Genomic DNA, 22635 nt, shown 5'->3' with positions numbered 1-22635 from the left:
CACCAAAATACTACCTATTGCTAAATGTTTAATCTCACACGCAGGAGTAAGCCTCAATGCTGTTGCTTACTAAATAGCCCCTGTCCTAATGAGTCCAGGGTCCTTTCTTTGGGTCAGCCCCGAACAACTATACAGGTATTAATTCCCACTCAGCAGACCTTTGGGGTGTTTTTAGAATATGTCTCTTGAATATGATTTTCCAAATATTTTTCCTAGATCTTAAAGTTCTTATGGACCTTTAGGGCTCCTTGGCTCTTGGGTAAGACAAATCATAGTAATAGCTGCCCCTTTACTGCCCATATGTTTAAGACCCCCTGTAGTTTGTTTGAAAAGTTAAGAGATTTTCACAGTGAAGGTGCCATTTCTGAAATTTAAAGTGTTCCTTTTCACCGCAAGATAAGTTCACTCTGATTAAGTCCGTAATTCTCACTAAGCCATGTTTATGGGGGCAATAAACAATGTTTCAGCATGCTTGTTAAATTGGGTTTCCAACCTCTCCACTCTTTAAAAATTGACATTTCAAATAAAAGGCAGGTGGAGATGGGAGTCAGGGTTTGCTGTGCTTAGTGATGAATGAATGATGGGAAGTAGTAGTTGTGTGGGAGGAATGAAGCCCTATTTTATGGTGGGGTGACCCCCAAACCATTTGGGGACTAAAGAATCAACATCACTGTACACCTCAGTGAAACTTTTAAATTCAAGTTTCACACTTTCAAATTGGATGGATGCTATTTTGAACTATTGCCAGATGCCTCATACTCATTTAATTTTCACAAGTCTGGTAGTAGTGACTCTAATTTTACAGATAAAATTTAGGCACAGAGAGGTTAAGTAACGTGTCAAAAGTCACACAGCAAATAATTGGCAGGATAGGGTTTCAAACCCAGTTATGTCATGGTGTGGACTGCTTTGGTGTCTGCAAAAGAAAAACATATTTTGGCTTTGCTTTTAGGGTCTGCTTGCTTACTGTGCTATCTAGCACTCTGATAAGTCTGCCCAGGGAGGTTACAAGAGAAGTAGGTGACATGGCCACTGTCCTGTTTGAACACCAGGCTTTAGGGCCAAGGCACCCCAAGCTCAAATCTTAGCTCTTTTATTACTCTGGGACCTGGGATAAGTTTCTTCACCTCTTGGAGCTTTAGTTTGTTCTTCTGTACAATGGGTACAATAATACCTATTCCACAATATTGCTTTGAGGATATTTTAAAATAATATATTCTAAAATATAGTATATTTTAAAATTCTATAGTGCTTTATGGGTGCCAGTTGTAAATATTACCACAATATATGTGACTATAGCAAGGTTAAAATGGTCATTGTAAGGGCAAAGTGATGGCACACAGGAAAGGTTTAGGAAGATCACTAAACAAGCTGTAGTTGAGGACCAAAGTATCTACTGTCCACTGTGCTTGGCTTAGGATTTAGAGACAGCAGCTTGCTCTGGAACCCTGAGTAGTCAGGAAGGTTTTCTAAAAGAGCAAGATCTGTTGGGAGGCCGAGGCAGGTGGATTGCTTCAGCTCAAGAGTTTGAGACCAGCTCAAGCAAAAAGAAGACCCCTTCTCTACAAAAAATGGAAAAAACTAGCCAGGCATTGTGGCAAGTGCCTGTAGTCCCCGCTACTCGGGAGGCTGAGGCAAGAGGATCTCTTGAGCCCCAGAGTTTGAGGTTGCTATGAACTCTCATGCCACAGCACTCTACCCAGGGCACCAGAGTGAAATTCTGTTTCCAAAAAAAAAAGAAGAGCAAGATCTGGCATCTGGCAGGATAGAGGTAACATGTTGAGTTGTATCTGGGCCATGCTCCCTGTCTCATGAGTCACTCTGCCATCTTATCTCGTTTTTGTGCTTTGCAACATTGGGGTATTAGCACCTTCTTTATTCTGTTTTTACACATGAGGAAAGTGAGTTTCCGGCCATGGTGAAGCTGCTTCAGTTTGAGGCAAAACAGTAGCAGAATCGGCAGCATGAATGGGCTCACCTCTTTGTCCTGAAGGGCAGGGAGGAGGCCTGGCTGGATGGAGGCACCATGTTGGGTGGGCCTATAGGAACTCCGGCAGAACCCAGCTCAGGAGAGCCAAAGCTCGGCACTAACTGAGCTTCTGCCCGACTTTATGAAGCAGACTCTGTATGAAGCATGTGCTCTAGTCTGCGGTGTCTCCTGCGATCTTCTTAACAGTCCTGAAGGTAAAGATTGTGACTCCCAGCTCACAGAGAGGGAAACTGATGCTAAAAGGGGCTGGAGCCCCTCAAGTTCAGAGCTTCTGGTTTAATGGTCTCTGTTTCTTAAGACCCAGCACAACGTTGATGTGAATGACTGGCCGAGTGAGTGAGTGAACGAATATCCGAGGGACGGGTGGTCAGGAAAGGAGCCACTGGAGAAAAAGCCCCTTTCTGACCTGGCTTGAGAATCCCTGGGCTTGTTAATGAGAGTCAGTGCTTATTACCTCGCAAGGGGTGGATTTGGCCTGACCTGGGAGGTGCTCACACCACTTCCCTCCCCTGCCAAGCTTCTGTTTCTGTTTAAAGCACGCTGGGAAATTCCAGCGGTGTTTTCAGGGCTCCTCTGAACTGTCAGGCTTAGATTTTTAATTTTGTGGAGCAGGAAGGAGCAAATCAGTGACTCCTGGCTCCAAAGAAAAGCCACTACGTTTATCAACTGCTTGGCAGCTCGGTGACCTTTGGGGTCTGAGGAAGGGAAGGAAAATGTCACTCTTTCCTCTGTGTGTATCTGAGATTTCAGGAGGGAATAAAGAGTTCAGAATACCTCAGTGTTTGCTTTTCCTTTCCTGTCCTTTCCACTTTCGCTCTCATTTCTCTCTCCTTTCCTCCTAGGAGGCCACCAGCTCCCCATGCTGTTCTTTGTTACATGCTCATATATATGCGCATGCATTTGAGCACATGCTATATGTGCTGTGCAGAGAGAACACTGGCTCGTGGAACCCAGATTCAGATCCTTTTTCTGATACATATCAGTTGTATGAACATGGGCACATTATTTAATCTCTTTATCCTCAGTTTCCTCATCCGTCAAATGGGTATGATTGTGTAGGAACCTCTCTCTCCTTAAGAATTCTAATGGAGTCTGGGCCAGGTACCAAACTAATTCAGGGCTTAATTCACCTGTTATGCATCTACTAGCGGCGCCTAATGCACTAACTGTTACAGTACAGTTGCTTGGCATATTCCCATTGGTTGAAACAATGTGTCAGAGCAAATAATGCCATGCATTAGGAAATACTAAGGTACTGCTGTTGAGCTGGATTCAATGCCCAGTACCACTATTTCTCAGCCACATGACTTTGGACAAGTTCTTCTACCTCTCCAGCCCTCAGTATCCTTCTCCCTCCACAGGAATGTCATAGGGATTAAATGATACCCAATATGTGTGGGCCATGGGAGGAACACAACAATTTATGAGCAGAATCATTAGTGGCGATAGTCTTGCTGTTGTAAGCATCAGTGAGATGATGTGTACAGAGCATGGAACGCAGCCCTGGCACATGCCGGCCCCTGTCATGCTAGTTGTGGCTCACACCGTCACATGGCTGGGGGAGTGGACAAGAAACAAATATTCCTTTGGAATAACATTTTGATTAAAAACTATTAAGATACAATTTTTGGTTTAATTTTAGTCAAATTGTCTATCTTTCAAAATAAAAAAAGAAAGCTGCCAGGAAGTCATATTCCTATAGTCACATGTCAGGAGCCACATCAGTGGTGCCTCTATCACAGAGGGTCAACTTGTGCTTTACTTTGTTTGAACAAAGGCAAAGCGCTTCATGGGCATGATAATGCTCTGATTCACAAGGAGGCTGAATCTTCTCAAAGCCAAGGAAGTTTGCAGGAAATCGGCTTAGACCTGGTCCCCTTTGCTTGGAGGTCCAGTCACTGGCCTCATGTGCTGCCTCCAGGGCTGTCTTGGCCATGAGAGATTCGCTCATGATCACCAGTTCCAGAGTATCACCCTTATAGGGAGAAGACCCACCGGTGGTCCACACCAGCATCTGGGCAGATGGGAAGGTGACCACATAGGCACAAAATAAATATTTCTTTTCATTTGTTTTGGTTTTTTACTTAATCCTCATACAACTCTATGTAGCAAGTCAGTGCAGATGCATTTTGTAGAGGAAGGTTTAACTGGGTTTAAATAACTTGCCTGGGATTCCGTAACTGGGAATTGAAGATGATGAAATCCCAAACCTAGTCTGTCTGACTCATGCTCCCTGGTCCTGCTCTTCCAAACCAAGCCGACTCAGGACTGCAAAGGTCTCAGGAGGTCCCCGGTAATGTTGCTACTTTGCTCTTTACTGGCAGAGGCAGGACAGATTGGAAGAAGCAACATGTGTCCTGGAGGTATCTATTAATTTGTTTATTTGCCAAAACAATCCAATGAAGTCTGTGTTATTTGCTTTTTGTAATCATTTTATGGAAGTATGAGATTTATAGGGATCCCAATCCTAAACGCATAGCCGCAGCTGGGTATAGCTGCACCTGTGCGTAGTCCCAGCTATTCCAAAGACCTAGGTGGGAGAACACTTGAGCCCAGGAGTCCAGCCTGGACAACTTAGTGAGACCCTGTCTCTAAAAAATAATAAATGTACGGCTAGTTGAGTTTTTCCTAGGTAGACATATCCCTGTAACCAGATCAGCCAGATCAGGAAATAAAATATTTGGGCAGTGCCTGTGGCTCAGAGGAATAAGGCACTGGGCCCATATGCCGGAGGTGGCGGGTTCAAACCCAGCCCTGGCTAAAAATTGCAAAAAAAAAAAAAAAGAAAGAAAGAAAGAAAATATTACCAGCCTCCCCTACCCTGCCCTGAGCCAAAACCTCTCTTCTGCCCTATTCTTGTCAGTCCCCCTCCAACCCAAGGATAACCACTGTCCTGGCTATCAGTGCTATTTTTATCTCATTATACAGATAAAGAAACTGAGGCTCACCAAGAGGCTAAATGGGTTGTAGCACAGTTTGAACCGAAGAGTCAGGATTTAGACTCAGGCAGTCAGCTGTAGAGCACATGCTTATAGGAGACATAGCCAGGAAGAGAGCAGTAGGGCTGGGCATAGTGGCTCAGGCATGTAATCCCAGCACTCTGGGAGGTGGAAGTGAGAGGATTGCTTGAGACCAAGAATTTAAGACAAGCCTGAGCAATATAGCAAGACCCCATCTTTAAAAATAAAAGAATTAAAAAGACCCCATCTTTAAAAAAAAAAATGAGGCTTGGTAATATGCACCTGTAGTCCTAGTTACTTGGGAGGCTGAGGCAGGAGGATTGCTTGAGCCTCAGAGTTGGAGGATGATAATGCTGGTGTACTATAGCCTAGGCGACAGCGTGAGACAGTGTCTCAGAAAATAAAAAGATTAGTAATCATTTAAATTTTAATAGCACAAAAATAAAATAGTAGTAGAGTCTATTAGCTTTTATCTTTGCTCTTTTTTTTTCTCTTGAGACAGAGTCTTTGTTGCCCTCGGTAGAGTGCTGTGGCATCACAGCTCCCAGCAACCTTAAACTCTTGGGCTCCAGTGATTCTTTTGCCTCAGCCTCCTGAGTAGCTGGGACCGCAGGCACCCACCACAGCTCTTTTTTTTCTTTTTTTTTTTTTAAAGAGATGGAGCTCTTGTTCTTGCTCAGGCTGTTCTTGAACTCTTGAGTTCAAGCAGTCCTCCCCTCAGCCTCCCAAGGTGCTAGGATTATAGGTATGAGCCACTATGCCTGGCCTGTAACTTTGCTCTTAAAATCACCTATTTAAATTCTTAGTATTAGAACTCTACTCATTTTATTGGCATAACTTTCTGCATTCAAGGATAGAAACTTACTTTTAATAGCCCTACATTTATTTATCACTTATTGCAATCAGGTATTATATTAAATTCTTTATACATTATCTTACTAAGTGCTCACAAAACAGCTGTGCAATATTATCCCCACCTTATAGATAAGAAAACTGAGGCTCAGAAGTAAAGAACATGGTGAGGTTACTCAGTATAGAGGAAAGTCTTGAATCTGGCTGTCCTATTCCAGAATCACCATGCTAACTTCTATCTCCGTGTCCACTGTGAATTAATTCTACACTAATTAATCATGATAATTTTACACAATTGTTATCATTGCCATCATTATTGTTATTCCCATTGCACTTCCTTAAGCAGACTCCAATTTGCTTACGGTGGGCTTACATTGTCCACGTGGGCTTATGTTGACATCTGCTGCGAGGCCTGCCTCCCAGCAGGGTGGATCCAGCCACAGTCGGCTCACTCCTTCTCCAGTTAATGAGCATTTGCCTTGTGTCAGGCACTGTGCTGGGCATTGGAGACAAACAGGACATGGCTCTGCCCTAGAGAGAGTCCTGGTGTAAGAACAACTGAGGAGATTCACTGAGTGCCGGCTCACTTGCTCCATGCATGTCACCTCACCAAGACCCACAACCTCCATCCTAGACTGGGAGCCCTTCCCTCAGCTGCAGTCTGTCAGAGGAGGCAGAGGGGAACTGGGTCGGGCCAGGTGGGCACTGTAGGCTCCTGACCACTTTTTGGGTCTGCTGGATCGCAAGCCAGTGCGAACCTTTGCTCTTCGTGTTATGGCCTGGTTCTGGGGGCTACCTCTTGTCACAAGCTGCCTAACACCTTCCTGGATAGGCAAGATCAATTATCTTCTGTGAGGAGGGCTGATGTGGTTTTAATGAATGTAGCTGATAATATTTATTTCAGGAGGGGACTCACTGGTTTTCATATAAACAACTACAGAAAGTGAGGTACAGTGAAGTCTCGGCTACCTGGAGTCACCAAAGGGGGAGTGATTCTCAAGCAGACCCCACTTTTGGGTAGAGAAGTATATTAGCATCTCTAGGGACGTTCGGTTTTATATCTATTCTAAGAGAGCATGAACAAAAAACAGTTACAAAAGCAAATCCTGGGCTAAACAATAAAGGGCTCAGAAAGCCAAGCCCCCAGGGGGGACCGCCCTGGGAAGAACTACCTGTTGGGCCCCATCACTCATGCTTGTTATCTTTTATAGTCTATTGTGATTTTATTCTGTGCTCTGGACATAGTACTCATGTGATTATCAATTTCATTGAGTTGTAATTTATGTACCATAAACCATCCATTTAAAGTATATGGTTTAATGAATTTTGACAGTTTTATGCACTCATGAAACCACCACCATAATAAAGATATAGAATATTTTCATCACCCTCAAAAGATCATTTGTTTTTATTTAACAAACACTTATCTTACACTTCCTGTGTGGCAGGCACTACTCTAAGTACTTTAAAATATTAATCCTCCTAACAAGCCTATGAGGTGGACACCATCATCGTCCCCAATTTATGGAGGAGGAAACTGAGGCATGGGAAGATGAAGCCACTTGCTCAAGTTAGCACAGTAAGTGGTGGAGATTGATTAGAACTCAGGCAGCCTGGCTTGGATCTGTGCTCCTCATCTCCGGACTCTGCTGCCTCTCCTCATCCATTCATCCATGTTTGAACTGCCTGCTCCAAGCCAAATATTAGAGTAGGCACTGAGAATACAAAGGTCTGGCTCCCAATTCCAAAGAGCCCCCAGACTAAGGCATGAATTGGATACTTTCATAAGTAACTCCTGATCGGCATGCTATTCTAATTGTGTGAATAAAGCAGAAGGAAGCCCAGGTCAGACTCTGAGGAGTAAGGTCAGGCTGACTTCTAGAAGCCAGAGAAGAGGGGACAGACAGGCAAGAGAGCCACCCTTCGCTGAGGGCTTATTAGGGATATTCTGAGAATCTTGCTGAGTCTTCTACATACATTAGCTCACCTACGCCTCACAAGAGTTCTACTAGCATGATCCCCATTGTACAGATGAAAACCTAGAGGTCTTAAGAGGTCAAGTGAATTGCCAGGGGCAGCCCCACCTGGTGAGGAACCGTGTAGGAGGTTATCATGAGCGTCTACCTGCTCACAGCTGCCCCAGCCACCTCCCGTGATATGAGTGTTCCCTTTCTGGCCTGAACAGCAACGGTCCAGCTAAGGCTATCTGTGACAAAGCATAAAGGGAAAAACATTTTTATATTAATATATATGGGAAGGTGCCATTTTTGTGTGTGTGTTTTTCTATGTAAGAAATGCCGTTTGGAAAGCCAGTGTGCATGTCAGTGTTGTTTTTTTTTTTTTTTTTTTTTCATTCTGAGAAAAAGCCTATAGAGTCTGGTGGGGGAAGGGTTTGCAGCTGGCAGGAGCTTTGGCATATGTTGTAACTAAAAAGAGAGGGAATGTGTTGGTGGGACAAGCTACCGGAGAGCTGTCTCGGTGTGCTGCGGTACTAGTAAGTGTTTTAATTGGGTAGGGTTTTTGGAGGACTATTTTGACATCTGCTCGTGTCTTTGCTGATTTTTCTTCACTTAGAGTAGGAAACACAAGCTGTGGATGAAATGACTTTAAAATAATTGGAAGTAAAGATATCTATCTCAAAGTCGAATCTGAGAGGGATACTTTTTAAGAAGTGGAAACTAAATCCCACTTCTAGGAATCCATCCTCAAGCACAAAGCTTTATGCCTGTAGATTTCATGACAATATTATCTATAATAATTTCCTTAAAACTAGAAATAACATCCAACAGAAAAGGGCTTGATTGAGTTCGTTTCTGTGTAGCTAAACACTCTGTAGTAATTAGTAATGATCTTTACCGACTGAGCTTTTAATGAAATGGGACATTGCTTACATTGTAATCGGTGAGAAAATCGGTACGAATCATTTACAGTTATTTCAACTATCTTTTAACAAGTAGAGAGGGAAGAATATGGAAGAAAATATACGAAACTGTTGCCTCCAAACAAAGGGATTAGGGCAACTATAATTTTCTTCTTTGAACTTTTCTATCTTTCCCATTTTTTATAGTAGGCGTGTAGAATTTTTATGACACAAAAGGAAAGTATTATTTTGTGTGTAAGAGAAAGCAGGCCCTGAGAGTGTTTTAGTATAAGTGCTTTCCCCGGACAGACATTGGTTCTCAAGTCTGAGCAGCTGAATTTGGGTTATCTTCAGAAAAAGGTAAGCTTTAGAGTCAGACTGTGTTCAGAAGTCGGCCTGGCCACTCGCTGGCTCTGTGACTTTGGGCAGTTTGTTTGACCTCTCTGAGCCTCCACCTACTCAGTCTTGCATGGAGACGCTGGTGTCTCCCCTGCAGCATGGGTAAGATTAAATGAGCTGGCACCAGCAATAGTCCAGCTTTCTTCTCCGTCAGCATTTCCCATCCCCCACCCCAGTTTGAGTTTTTCTTGCTGTTCTTCGGTCCTTTTGTTTCCTTGATCCTTTGAGGGATAGGGCACCATCCGGCTGAGCTGGCCTCTGATTCTTTCCTTGGGAACACTGAGCTTCAGGAAGGCCCTTGAGTCCATGCCAGCCCCTTTGGAAGAGGCCTTGCCACCAGGAGGGCAGCATTGTCTTTTAAGAGGAAACTGTGCCGACCCAGCTCCTGCCTGGAGCCCGGTGCTTGGGGCATTTTGGTTACTAAGGGGACCCTGGCCTGCTAAGTCAGAAAAAAGGGCCAGGTTTTTTCCTATTCTTCAGCCTGCTGCCATTGTTGAAAAAGTAAACACTCCACACAGCTTAACCGGCAAGTCCTCCAGCCAGGAGTGGGAAGAAATCAAAAGCCTATTGCAGCTCAGTGGTGGAGAGCCGACAAGGGCCAGTCTGTGCTGCCGGGGCCCACGGGAACAGAAACAAGGCCCGATTCTGGGCCAGAACCAACATCCTACTCACTAGGCCTTTCAGCCTCTGAGGCCTCTCTCCAATGGCCATTGCCTCGTGCCCCCTTCTGTTTGGGCCTATTTGGAAGGTCAGATGAGGAGAAATAGGTGGTTCTGGGGGCAGCAGCCTTCAGCTCAGTCCTCAGATCCTGGAGTCCTCGGCTGAGTTGGGAGCCCCCACTTGCCCTTGACCGATTCTGTTGCTTGTGACTGTGCCTCAGCCTCCCAAGGGAGAACTCAAGCAGTTACCAGGAAGGAGCCAGAAGGATTTTTGCCCCGAGGCCAGAGCTTTACAGACTAGACTGTGGCTGCTCTGTATAATAATAGTCACGACTAAAACCTCCTCTGTGCCTGGCACTGTGCATATGTTACCTGTATTCCTCCAGCAGCCCGGGGGTTGTGGGGTCAGGGGGTGGTCACAGTTAGCACTGCAGTTTTATAGAGGAAGAAGCTAGTGAGTAGACCGTGGGCAAGCTACTGCACTTCTCAGAGCCTCAGTTTCTCATCTCTGAAACGGGAATAGTGACACCTCTAGCTGCACTAAAGGAAATGGAAGACTCCGTGTGGCAGTGTTTTGGGAATCCTGAAGTGTGACATCTGTGAAAAAGGTGGTTGTTGGTGCTACTTTTGTAACTTCCTACCAGCAAACAGCTAGGCATTTAACCTGTGGGGTTGCAGAGTGAGGCGGGTAAGGAGCCCTAGACAATTCTCTGTGAGTCTTAATGTTCTCCTCTATAAAAAGAGTATTTGTTCTTTGCAAAGCAAAAATGCTGTAAAACACTCATTGGTATTATAATATCAGACTTCACCATTGGCTGATATCTTTTCTTTGAGATAGAGTCTCACTGTGTTGCCCTCAATAGAGTACTGTGGTATCACAGTTCACAGCAGCCTCAAACTCTTGGGCTTAAGTGATTCTCTTGCCTCAGCCTCCCAAGTAGCTGGGACTATAGGTGCCCACCACAACACTGGGTTATTTTTTTGTTGTAGCTGTCATTGTTGTTTGGCAGGCTTGGGCTGGGTTCAAACCCACCAGCTCCGGTGTATGTGGCTGGCACCCTAGCCATTGAGCTACAAACGCCGAGCCTGCTGATATCTTTTTAACCCATAAATAAGACAGCAGTTAGTATGAAGGGAGAATCAACTTATAAGCTGGCAATCTTGTCCTCCTTTGTGACTCTCAGCCCATAGTTAAGAACTTAGGAAATGTTTAAGAATTGATGGATAGGTTTGTGATCTAGCCCCCAATGGCCAGCAGGGGTTTGAGACTCTGGTTGTGTTAAGTGGGTGAATTCTAGGATTCTGCTTCCTGGGAGTGTCTTTTCAACCCTAGGAGGCCCCTGATCAGCATAGCTCCACTCCCCGCGGAAGAATCTTGGAATGTTCACTCAGGTACCAAGTTCTGTCCTAGGGCCTGGGGTTTGAGAGGGTGAATGTCAACCGGTGTTAGTGATCACTTACCATGTGCCATTCTGTGAAGTGCTGGTTATTTTGCAGTGGTGAGGCCCTTATACCCCAGGAAGGGCAAGCAAGCAAAGGGGGGCTGGGGTTCAGAGTGGCAAGGGCTGTGTGGAGGTCAGTCTCACTGAGCATATCTGATGGCAAGGAGGGAGGTGGTGCCATGCTGAGCATGGCCTGCGGAGGCGGCCGGTCCTCTGTTACCTCTAGCTCTTCCTCACCTCTGAGCCTCATTTTCCTCACCTTATGTACCAGGAGGGCAATAATGTCCACTCTGCAGGGCTTTAGAAAAACCGAATGAGGTAAAGTAAGCGCAGAACAAGAACTAGTAGGCTCCTAGTACATTGTAATTTTAATTGTCCATTTCCAAGGCATTGGATGTCTAGCTCTGTTGCTAAGCCTACACAGTGCCCTGTGGCGAATTAGGAAAAGGCATCTGCCCCCCTTCACACACTGAAGTCACACAGCAGGCACACAGGTTGCCAGATTTTAGGCCCAGCTTGGCTGTTCGAGCAGCCGTGGGGGATGCAAACCTGCACCGTCACATACAGGGAGTTCAGAGAGTGATTCACACTGAAATCCATCCCTCATGTAGGTCTGACCATGTGTCCCATTGTCTGCCCTTTGCGCTGGTGTAAAATGCCTCCTTTCACATCCACAAGTGTCCCTCCCAGTATGGACAACAAATTATAGGATTTTTCTACTTAAAGAGGGCAAAATAAATAAAGACACAGTTCTAAAGTTTAACACTCAAAAAGGAATGAGCTTGATTTTGATGGGGTAGCAGTATTGAATGAGACTGGGAGTGGCGAATAGGCAGGAGAAGGATGAAGATGGACTCTAGCAACAGATAAATAATGTGATTAAATTTAAAACTCAGGCTACACACTGTCTTGTACCAACACAGACTGGGGAGAGTTGCTACCGATTTAGAGAAGGAAGCACTTTTATTCTGTCTATCTTCTCTTCACCCTTCTCCCATCAGCAGACTTGAGTACCTCGTGGCCGTGAGTCTCCCACACCTTTTTCACTGTCCTAATAGATAATGGCCAGAGCCTTGGAGACATTACTAGCTGGATTTCTGTGGAAAATTGGACCAAACTAAAAGTGGGAGCTTCCTACTCAGCATTTAAGGAAAGCATGAACGGTAGACCATATACCACATTCCACGCTCAAGAATGACAAGTCCAAAAGGGAGAGGGGCAAGCAGGCTTTGGTGAATGAGAGAGAGGTTGAGTGTGGGTGTCCCGAGAGCCTGGTTGTGTGTCAGAGTTCCTGGAGACAGAATTTTAGACTTCAGCTTCCTTAAAAAATAAGCAGGAAGAAAGTGATGATGAGGTGTAAAGATCTCTCTTACTTTCTAGCCCTGTGACCTAGGGCATGTTACTGAGCCTCTGCAACATGCTTTTCACCCTGGGACGTAAGATCACGCAGGGTTACAGAGGTTTTGTGAGAGCTGCATGAGCTAACAAATGTGAACCACCTAACATTGGGCCTGCTGTGGAGTGGGCCTTTGTCACTGTCACTTCTCTTCCCTCAGCCCCTTCCCCAGAGAAGGCCTGGGAAATGCGGGTCCTGATGGCACTTCAGTGACTTTCTCTTCCGGATTTTTTTACTTGCAGAAAGTCAGAAACATGGCCCTGGATGATGTCGTGATCCTGAACGTGGACACCAACACGCTGGAAACCCCCTTTGATGACCTCCAGAGCCTCCCAAATGATGTGGTGGGTAGTGAGCTCCCACAGCGGAAATGAACATGACTTTGGGGGTTGTGGAAGGAGAGACAGCCGCTACCTTCCTGTGGCCTAAGAACTGTGGTTTGTTTCCCGGCTCCCTCCAGAACCTTTGTCTCCATGTAGAAAGTTAGATGGGGCTTTGTATTTGAGTCTTGGTTTGCTCTTCCGACTTTGATCTGAAAGACTGTGACGTGGTCCCCATGTCTAGATACCACCTCTGTCTGGGAGCCTAGGGGTCTTGCCCCCTCTCTCCAGCACTTGGTCATCTCCAGAGACCAGACAGATCCTCTGAGTGCCACCACAAAACGCAGGTGGGAGGGCCTTCCATGTGGGTGACTTGGGATACTTCAAACTTACCTTTTTTACCCCCAGACCACCATCAAACTGCCATTTCCCCACGCAGCAGAATATCTGATGCCAGACCTGTGAATATGGCTGCGTGTCCTCCATCACTCTCCATTACCTCAGGTCTAGACAGAAGGCATTTCCACTGAGTAGAAAGTAGCTGGCTGCCACGCACCACGCTAAAATCTGACTGCACCCCTGTCTCGTGTTGCTGCTCTGCGCTGCCTTGTGGGCAGCTGTCTGAACTACACACATCCTCCCCCATTGCCTACACAAATGAGGATTGGGCTTCACGGGAAAGTGTGGTTTTCATGTTTCTGGTTTAACCTCCATGGCTCTGCCTGTTAGAAGAGCTAGAAAGTTATTCTGACTTTCAGAATGAAAGGAGTCGATCTTTCTGGCCCTATGGTGCTGATATGGGGCTAGGATTTGTGTCTTGGTCGGGAAAGTGCTTTATCTGGAGGCACTGATGCCGAATCACTGCCAGGAGCCCCAGTGACACTGTGCGGTTCTGTAGAAACTGCTGTTTGTTGATGAATGACTTACAACAGGATTTGAAACTTCTCTACTCCTAATTTGCCGTGAAATTATTCAGGGAGTCATTTGTCTCTATAACGATGCCTTGTTTGTAACATAATTAAGTAGTGGCCACCGTTCATTGACTTGCTCTGCTGGGCACTGTGTCATTGACCTCTCACTTCCTCTTCACCCCTCTCTGAGGGAAGGCATTGTCCTTTCTCCCACTTTACCCACAGAGCTAGAGGGAGGTGGGACCAACCTGTGAACCCGCCCTGTGGGTTCACCGGGCCCCACTGCCCTGCAAGGTGCCTTCTGCATTCCAGGTCTCATTCAGTTAGCATCTTGGCCCCATGGAGTGGGTGTTCTCTTCTTTTTTATAGGGAGAAAAGAACCTTAGCACATGACTTGCCACAAATCCACAAATCCTATGGCTGGTTAGGAGCAGAGCTGAGATTAGAAACCTGATCTGGGTGACACCAAAGCCTGTGCTGCCTCCATTCTGTCTACACCACCTCCCTCTGAGGCAGCGAGAGGTGACAGAACTTAGGAAGATGAAACTGCTGTACAGGTGCAAGAATTGCAGGTAATCAGGTCAGGACAGGGTACATGGTTGGTGTCCTAGGTCCTGGTGGCCATAATTTAATAGTTCTTTTGGTCTAAGGAATCTGAGACTTCCATTGCTATTTCCTTTCAGAGGACAAGTACCTCTTTAAGCCACAGTATCTTAGGCGTGGACCAGGCAGTTGACTGTGGGGCATGAACCTGAGGCATGTCAGGTGCGAGAAATGGCCAAGAGCTGTGGGGGAGCAGGAGATGATGGTGACTGGCAGCTCAGAAGGCATGGAGTGGACTGACAGGTCCCACCTGCACTGCTCTGGCCCCATGCTGTCACTGAGTAAAAAGAGGAAGCCGATCTTCAAAGAGTCTATGCCGGTAGGGGACACAGATGTGTCAATCACATATAAATTATAGTATAGCGTAATGGGAACCACAGGGAAACAGGAAGCAGGCACAGAAGGGCCCAGGAGAGAGAATAACAAAATTTGGGGGCGTATAATGGAGACTTCCTAAAGATGGCAGGTTCTAGGATGCCTTTTAAAGATAAATGAGGTGGCCTTAGGAAACCACAGTAATTTGGGCAAGTTATGTTCTCCCTCAGAGCCTCAGTTTCCCACTTTGAAAAAGGAATCCTAGGCCTGCTCTTAGACTGATTATGTCATATAACAATGGAGGAATGTTCACTAAATGCTCTCCACAGTGCTTGCATGTTGTCCGCATTCAATAAATGATACCTGTATTCGTTTTTAATCAAAATTATTGTTGATTATTGCAGGCAAGATTTGGGGGCAATGAATTCCTCCCATGTCCTGACAGTCTCACCCTGTGCATCAGGACCTCCTATCTGCGGCTAGTCTGTAACAGGGCTGCGAATGTTCTATAGCAGTGGTTTCCAGCATGGGGCTCTAAATTAATTATGGATTCTGAAGATGGTAGTGGAGGCTGACTGGGCTCCATAAAGTACTTACTGTATGTCAGTGGATTCATAGATGTGAATAATGCTACATAAGCCCTCAATTTCTCAAGAGGAGAAGTTATTTCCTTTTTATTTTCATGTCCTTGCATTTGGCATAGGACCTGGTACTTTTGGTGTATCAACATGCCCATCCTTGACCTTATAATCTCCCCTTTTGTCAAAGCTGCATATTTACTACACGTGCCAAATTCTGCTTCTTAGACATTTTGTAAATCCCCATCCTCTTCTTCATTCCCCCCAAACCAGCACCTAACCCAAGCTTTTATCTTACGCCTGCCCTTTTACCAGCAGCCTCAAAATTGTTGCATCAGGCACATCTTCTTTGTGCACCAGAGTGACTTTTCTCAAAATATAAACTAAACTTTATTTCCCTCCTATTAGAACAATGAATATAATTTTTAAATCTTTTAAAGACAAAATGTCTTTCCATAACGTCCATTGCCTGTAGATTCAAGGCACGTTCCCTTTGATGGATTTGGAATCAGGCAGACTAGTGTTTAAATCCTGGCTTCCTAATGACCATGTGTTTTTTGGGTTTTTTTAGAGACAGAGTCTCACTTTATTGCCCTTGGTAGAATGCCATGGCATCACAGCTCACAGCAACCTCCAGCTCTTGGGCTTAGGTGATTCTCTTGCCTCAGTCTCCTGAGTAGCTGGGACTACAGGTGCCTGCCACAATGCCCAGCTATGTTTGTTTTTGTTGTTGCAGTTTGGCCGGGGTGGGTTCGAACCCGCCACCCTTGGTATAGGGGAACAGCGCCCTACTCACTGAGCCACAGGTGCCACCCCTGACCATGTGGTCTTGGGGGAAATTGCTTAAGCTCTCTGATTCTTAGTTTCTTCTTAAGGCTGTTGTGAAAATTAAGTGTAATATATTTAAAACATGTATCCTGTAAGTGCAGTGGGCAATAGTTGATGATGAATTATGGATGTAACTGATGGTTAACATGGCATTCAAGGCCCCTTTCATGACGCGATCCTCCCATTTTGGAGAGAGGGAGCATTTCTATAGCTTTGGTCCTGTCCCCTCCGTGCTTCAAACTGTATATTATATGTTGCTTCAGAACTTAGTACTTTGCAAACAGGGTGTCCCACCTCATCTATTAATTTTTTACTAATTCTTCAAGACTTATTGTAAATACTATTCTCTCTTTTTTTTTTTTTTTTTTTTGGCATTTTTTGGCCAGAGCTGGGTTTGAACCTGCCACCTCTGGCATGTGGGGCCAATACCTTACTCCTTTGAGCCACAGGCACCGCCCAATACTGTTCTATTTTTTTCAAAAATTCCCTGATCACTTCAAATAGATTTAAGGATAGCTTTCTCTTTCTCTTTCTCTATGTCCCTAGCCCCTTGTGCTGCTCATATAATTCTACTGATTTATCACCCAGTTCTGTCCTTTGCCTTTTAATTGTGAGTTCTTTGAGGGGAGGAATCAAGTTTTACTTTTCTTTGTTTTCCAAGGATCTAACAGCCACTGAATAGATAGAAGGGTAGACGGCACATATGGGTTGGGTTATTTTGGTAGATGAAATCTTGCAAAGCATGGCATCCATGCTGGAAACTTCATTAAAAGAGGCCTTGGTTCTGCTCCTAACTACAACAGAATAATTGGAATGGGATTAATCTTCCCACCATTAACAATTAAAACTCTGGACAAATATGAAAAGAACTGTTTTCACATCATGGACAATAGACAGTTCCGGACTGTGATCCCTGAGAGAAAGGAAGTCAGGGAGAGGAGGCCTATCCCACTGCTTTCTGCCTCGAGGAATTTTCTGGACACTGGTTGGTCCTAGGAGGGGAATCCTCAGCAAAGCACACTACTAGTCTTACTGAGTTGAAAGTTTAAAGAACTGTTTGAAGGAGAAATGGTTTAAGTCTATGGATGAAAGTACTAGACAGGAGGGAGCTATTCAGCAAAAGAGTTCCAGAAATCTGAATCGACTAACCTGCTAACAACTAATCTGCCCATGTGTAGGGTGAAACTCCTGACAGGGGGCTACAAGATAAATAGTTCTCAGAGCTCACACAGATCTAGGAATTATTCCAGTTCTGACCAGCCAGAGTAAAGAGATCATACTGAGCTCTCAGGACAATCACAAGTGACCCGAGGAGGCCATGACTGGATAGTAGGTCTCAATTAGCTCTAGAGTAAAGGTTATTTTATCCCCGCCATGCAGAACTTAAAACTTGGATTGAGAAGCATAGGACAGGGGTTTGGGGGTGTTAGTAATATGCCGGGTTTTTATCTGAATGCCCATTACACAGGGAAGAAGTCGTCAAGCTCTTTGCCAATAGCGTGTGCCTTTTTGTGTGTGTATGTTAAACTTAAAGAGTTTTAAACAAACCTGTTTTTTAAAAAAGCCTTTAAAAGATCAATCTGATGGGTAAGAAATCTAACCACCTGTAAAAATAAACTTCAACTCTCTGTAAAAGAAGGCAACAAAATCTAACACTTCAACAACATAACATTCCCAGTATTTGACATTCTATTTTGAAAGTATAAGACATGTTGAATACCAGAAAAATGTCACCCCATTGAAAATTAGTCAATGGAAACAGATTCAGAAATGACAGATATTATAGAATTAGTAGACAAAGACCTTGAAGCAGATATTATAAAGATTAGAAATATGCTCCCATGAATTTAAAGGAAGATATGATCTGCTGATCTAAACAAGGAGAGAAGTGGAAGATACAAAAGAATGAAACAGAACATCAAGAAGTAACAAGCATAATACCTGGAATGAAAAAAACCACTAATGGAATTAAGAGGTGATGCATCACTGCAGAATAAAAGATTAATGAACTTGAAAACGCAGCAATGAAAACTATTCAGTATGAACCAGAGAACAGAAAAAGATAGGAAAGCTTTTAATAGACCTCAGTGTGACTCCATAACACACTATCAGGAGGACTAACATACATATAAGTGGAGCCCCAGAAGGCAAGGAGTGTGGAGAGAGGAAAGAAAACTTAAGAGATTATGCCTTTTTAAAAAAAATTTGTGGTGAAAGTGATAAAGCTCCAAGAAGCTCAATGAACCTCAACAGTAATAGACCCAAACAAAACCCACAAAGGCACGTCATGATAATTATTCAAAACCAGTGGTAAAGAGAAGCAGTTTAAAGACAAGATAGAGGAGAAAGAAGTGATCACAACAGGCTTTTATCAGAAACTATGTAAGCCAAAATATAACGGAGTAACATTGTTTAAGAGATAAAAGAGATCTCAGTCTTTGGGCTAAGATCAAGTAAAGAAATGAAAGAAAATTGTCAACCTAGAATTTTCTAACCAGTGAAAACATGTTTCAAAACTGAAGGCAAAATTAAGACTTTTTGAGACAAAGAAAAAAATGAGAGAAATCTTTGTCAACAGACCTACATTATGGGAAATGATAAAGGACATTCTTCAGGTAGAAAAAAATGATACCATAGAGAAGCTTGGAATTGGTAAATATAAGGGTAAATTTAAGAGCTTTTCTTCCTTTTTAATTTTTATAAAAGGTAATTGAATATTTAAGATAAAAATATCATGGTATCAGCCACTTGGGAGGCTGAGGCAAGAGAATCACTTAAGCTGAAGAGGTTTTTTTGTTTTTGTTTTTGTTTTGTTTTGAGACAGAGTCTCACTATGTTGCCCTTGGTAGAGTGCCCTGGCATCACAGCTCACAGCAACCTCAAACTCTTGGGCTTAAGTGATTCTTTTGCCTCGGCCTCCGAGTAGCTGAGACTACAGGCATCCGCCACAACACCCAGCTATTTTTGTTGTTGTTGCAGTTGTCATTGTTGTTTAGCTTCGGGCTGGGTTCTAACCTGCCACCCTTGGTGTATGTGGCTGGCGCCGTAACCACTGTGCTATGGGCACTGAGCCTAAACCCAAGAGTTTGAGGTTGCTGTGATCTGTGACATCATGGCACTCTACCGAGGATAACATAGTGAGACTCTGTCTCAAAAAAAAAAAAATCAAGGTATCATGTGTTATTGCATATAGAAAAGTAAAATGTATGGCAGTAACCACAAAGACCAGGGTGGAGTGGAGAATAAAAGTGCACTGTCTAAAGGTTCTTAAGTTACCTGCATGTGTAAACTAGGATAATATTACTTGAAGGAAGACTGTATTACATTAAAGCTGTGTATTGTAAACCTTAGAGGAGCCACGAAAGGAGAAAAAAATAAGACAGAGATAAGTCGATATTGAAAGTTCACAAAAATTAATAGGGGAAAGAAGAAAGGAACTAAGCACACTGGAGCAAATATAAAATGTGCAAGATGATATGTTCAACAATATTGATTATTAGCCTTAGAAGTTCTAAATAGTTTTAAGAGATTTATCAAATTATATGTGCAGTAAAAAAGCAAGACCCAATTGTATGCTTACTATAAGAACTCTGATGAGTCAGGTAGATGAAAAGTAAAAGGATGGAAAACATATACCAGGCAAACGTACACCCTTTTTAAAAGGTGAGAATATAGATTGGCCAGTATTTGAAAATCAATCAGCTTCTCAAGAGGTTAAGAAGGAAAATGATATGAGACATACAAGAAATATATTTCAGAAAAATACAACACCATCCATGATAAAAGATCTTAGGAAACGAGATGTCCTCATTCTGATAGCATCTAGGAAACACCCATAGCTCACCTCATACTCAACAGTGAAAGACTGATTGCTCCCCTGCTCCCCAGAAAAGAACAAAAAAGGGATCTTTTCTTGCTGTTTCTATTCAACATTCCACTGGAGGTTATAACTGGTTGACCAAGACAAGGAGAAGAAGTAAACCCTAAAGATTAAAAAGAAGTAAAATTGTCTTTATTCAGACAACATGATCATGTATATGGAAAATCCTAAGGAGTCTCATAAATGCTTTAGCAAGGGTGCAGGGAAAAGTCAGTATACAAGAATCAAATGTATTTCTATATACTAGTAATGAGCAATTGAAAAATGAGATTTTTTAAAGTACCATTTAAAATAGCATACAAAACGCAAAATACTTAGGAATAAATTTAACAAAATATGTTTAAGATTTGCATCCTGAAAGCTATAAAACATTTCAGAGAAAAAATTTTTAAAGACCTAAATAAATGGAGAGATATCCCATGTTTTGGATTGGAAGACTCAATATTTTTTTGACTCAATATTTTTAAGATGTTGATTTTCCCTAAATTGATCTATAGATTCAATATAATCCCAACCCAAATTCCAGATGGCTTTTTTTTTTGAAAACTTGACAAGCTGATTCTAAAATATATATGAATATGCAAAAGATCTAGAATAGCCAAAACAATGTTGAAAAAGAAGAACAAAGTTGTAGGACTTATATTACCTATTTTCAAGAGCTACTATAACGTTATGGTAGTTAAGACAGCATAAATAGACATAAGGATCAATAGAACAAAATAAAGAATCCATGATTAGACCTACACATAAGTGCTTAATTGATTTTTTTTAAACAAATAATGCCAAAGTAATTCAAAAGGGAAAGGAGAGGGATTCCCCCTCCCAACAAATGTGCCAAAACAACTGGATATTAAAATGGAGAAAAGTAAACCTTGACTTTCACGTTATGCAAATATTAGCTCAAAATAGATTATAGACCCAAATATAGAAGCAAAACTATCAAATGACTGGCAGAAAATATAAGAGAGAATCTTCACCAACTAGGGGTAGAACAGATTTCTTAGGATATAAGAAGCATTCATCTTAAAAGAAAAAATGATAAATTGGACCTCAGAAAAGGTAAAAACTTATCCTCTTCAAAAGATCATTTTAAAAATGAAGAAGCCTGGCAAGCATCAGACTGAGATAAAATATTCTCAATACTTATATTTGAAAAAGGACTTTTTTGGCTTGGCGCCTGTGGCTCAAGTGGCTAAGGCACCAGCCATGTACACCCAAGGTGGCAGGTTCGAATCCAGCCCGGGCCCACCAAACAACAATGATGACTGCAACCAAAAAATAGCCAGGCGTTGTGGTGGGAGGCTGAGGCAGTAGACTCGCTTGAGCCCAGGAGTTGGAGGTTGCTGTGAGCTGTGATGCCACAGCACTCTACCCAGGGGGAAAGCCTGAGGCTCTGTCTCAAAAAAAAAAAAAGAAAAAGGACTTTTTTTCCAAAATATATAAACTATTCCTAAAACTCAATGAGCTAGCTCAGTTAAAGTAGGCAAAAATATTTGAAGAGATGCATTATCACAAACCAATTCAAATATCCAAAAAGCATCTGAAAAGATACTCAGGATTATTATTCATGAGGGTACAAATTAATATCACAATGAGGTACCACTGTATACTAAGGAAAAAGCCTGGGAATTTCTTATACATGTGTATCATAAACATGTTAGTATATGGCCAAGCAATCCCACTTGTAGGTGGGAAAATGAAACTTACATGCATGCAAACACATGCGTGTATGTTTTTATCAGCCCCCAACTAGAAATAATCCAAAGTCATTCAACTGATGAATAAACGAACAGTGGTGCTCTCATAAAATGGAATACCACTTAGCAATAGAAAGAAACTACTGATCTAACCAACAAAGTGAGTGAATCTCACATGCATTATGATAAGTGAAGGAGTCCACTTCCACTACGTATGATATAACAGGAAAAACTATAGACTGGAAATTAGCTGAGCGGTTGCAGGACATTAAAGTGGCCCAAGGGAAATTGGGGGAGTGATGGACCACGTACCTTTTGATTGTGGTGATAGATGTATAGCTGTAAGCACCTTTTAAAATTCATTGAACAATTCACTAAAAGAGATGAATTTTTATGTATATAAATCGTACCTCAGTAAACCTGGTATTCAACAACTTATCAGGAACTCTTAGCACTGCTGATGGAAGTATTAAGTGGCACAACCACTTTGGAAAACAATCTAGCAATATTCTATGAAGTTAAACATATGCCTGACATGTAAACCAGCAATTTCACTCCTAAATATTTATCCAAGAGAAATGAAAATATATCAAAGAAATATATCCAAATAGGCTTGTACATGAAGGTTAATAGCAGTTTTATTCATAGCAAATAATAACTGCAAACAATACAAATGTCTTTCAAGTGGTAGATGGATACTGATGTGTTAATATTTATTATTAATAATATTATTTTAGAGACAATGTCTTGCTCTGTTGCCCAGACTAGCGTGCAGTGGTACAATTGTGTTCACTGTAACCTTGAACTGCTGGGCTCCAGCAAACCTGCCTCAGCCTCTGGATTAGCTGGGGCTCATATCACTGCACCTGGCCCCTAATTTGAGTCAGTGTTCCATAGTAACACACTTTTGGTATACAAAATAACATGAATGATTTTTTTTTTTTT

General features: G+C 43.0%; 1 protein-coding gene across 4 annotated transcripts in view; it reads left to right on the top strand.

Annotated features, from left to right (window-relative positions):
• The window catches only part of DENND1A (DENN domain containing 1A), a 528338-nt gene that overhangs the window by 332766 nt on the left and 172937 nt on the right, over positions 1 to 22635 (top strand). For all 4 annotated transcript variants that reach the window (XM_012802455.2, XM_012802453.2, XM_023510504.1 and 1 more), the window contains exon 12: positions 12801 to 12902. In XM_012802455.2, coding sequence (XP_012657909.1) covers positions 12801 to 12902 — 102 coding nt within the window. The remainder of the gene's footprint in view (positions 1 to 12800; positions 12903 to 22635) is intronic.

Source organism: Otolemur garnettii, unplaced genomic scaffold (assembly GCF_000181295.1).
Source record: "Otolemur garnettii isolate 467f Iridium unplaced genomic scaffold, OtoGar3 scaffold00014, whole genome shotgun sequence".
Lineage (NCBI taxonomy): Eukaryota > Metazoa > Chordata > Mammalia > Primates > Galagidae > Otolemur > Otolemur garnettii.
Note: the sequence above shows the minus strand (reverse complement) of the source record. Positions and strands in the feature narration are given on the sequence as shown.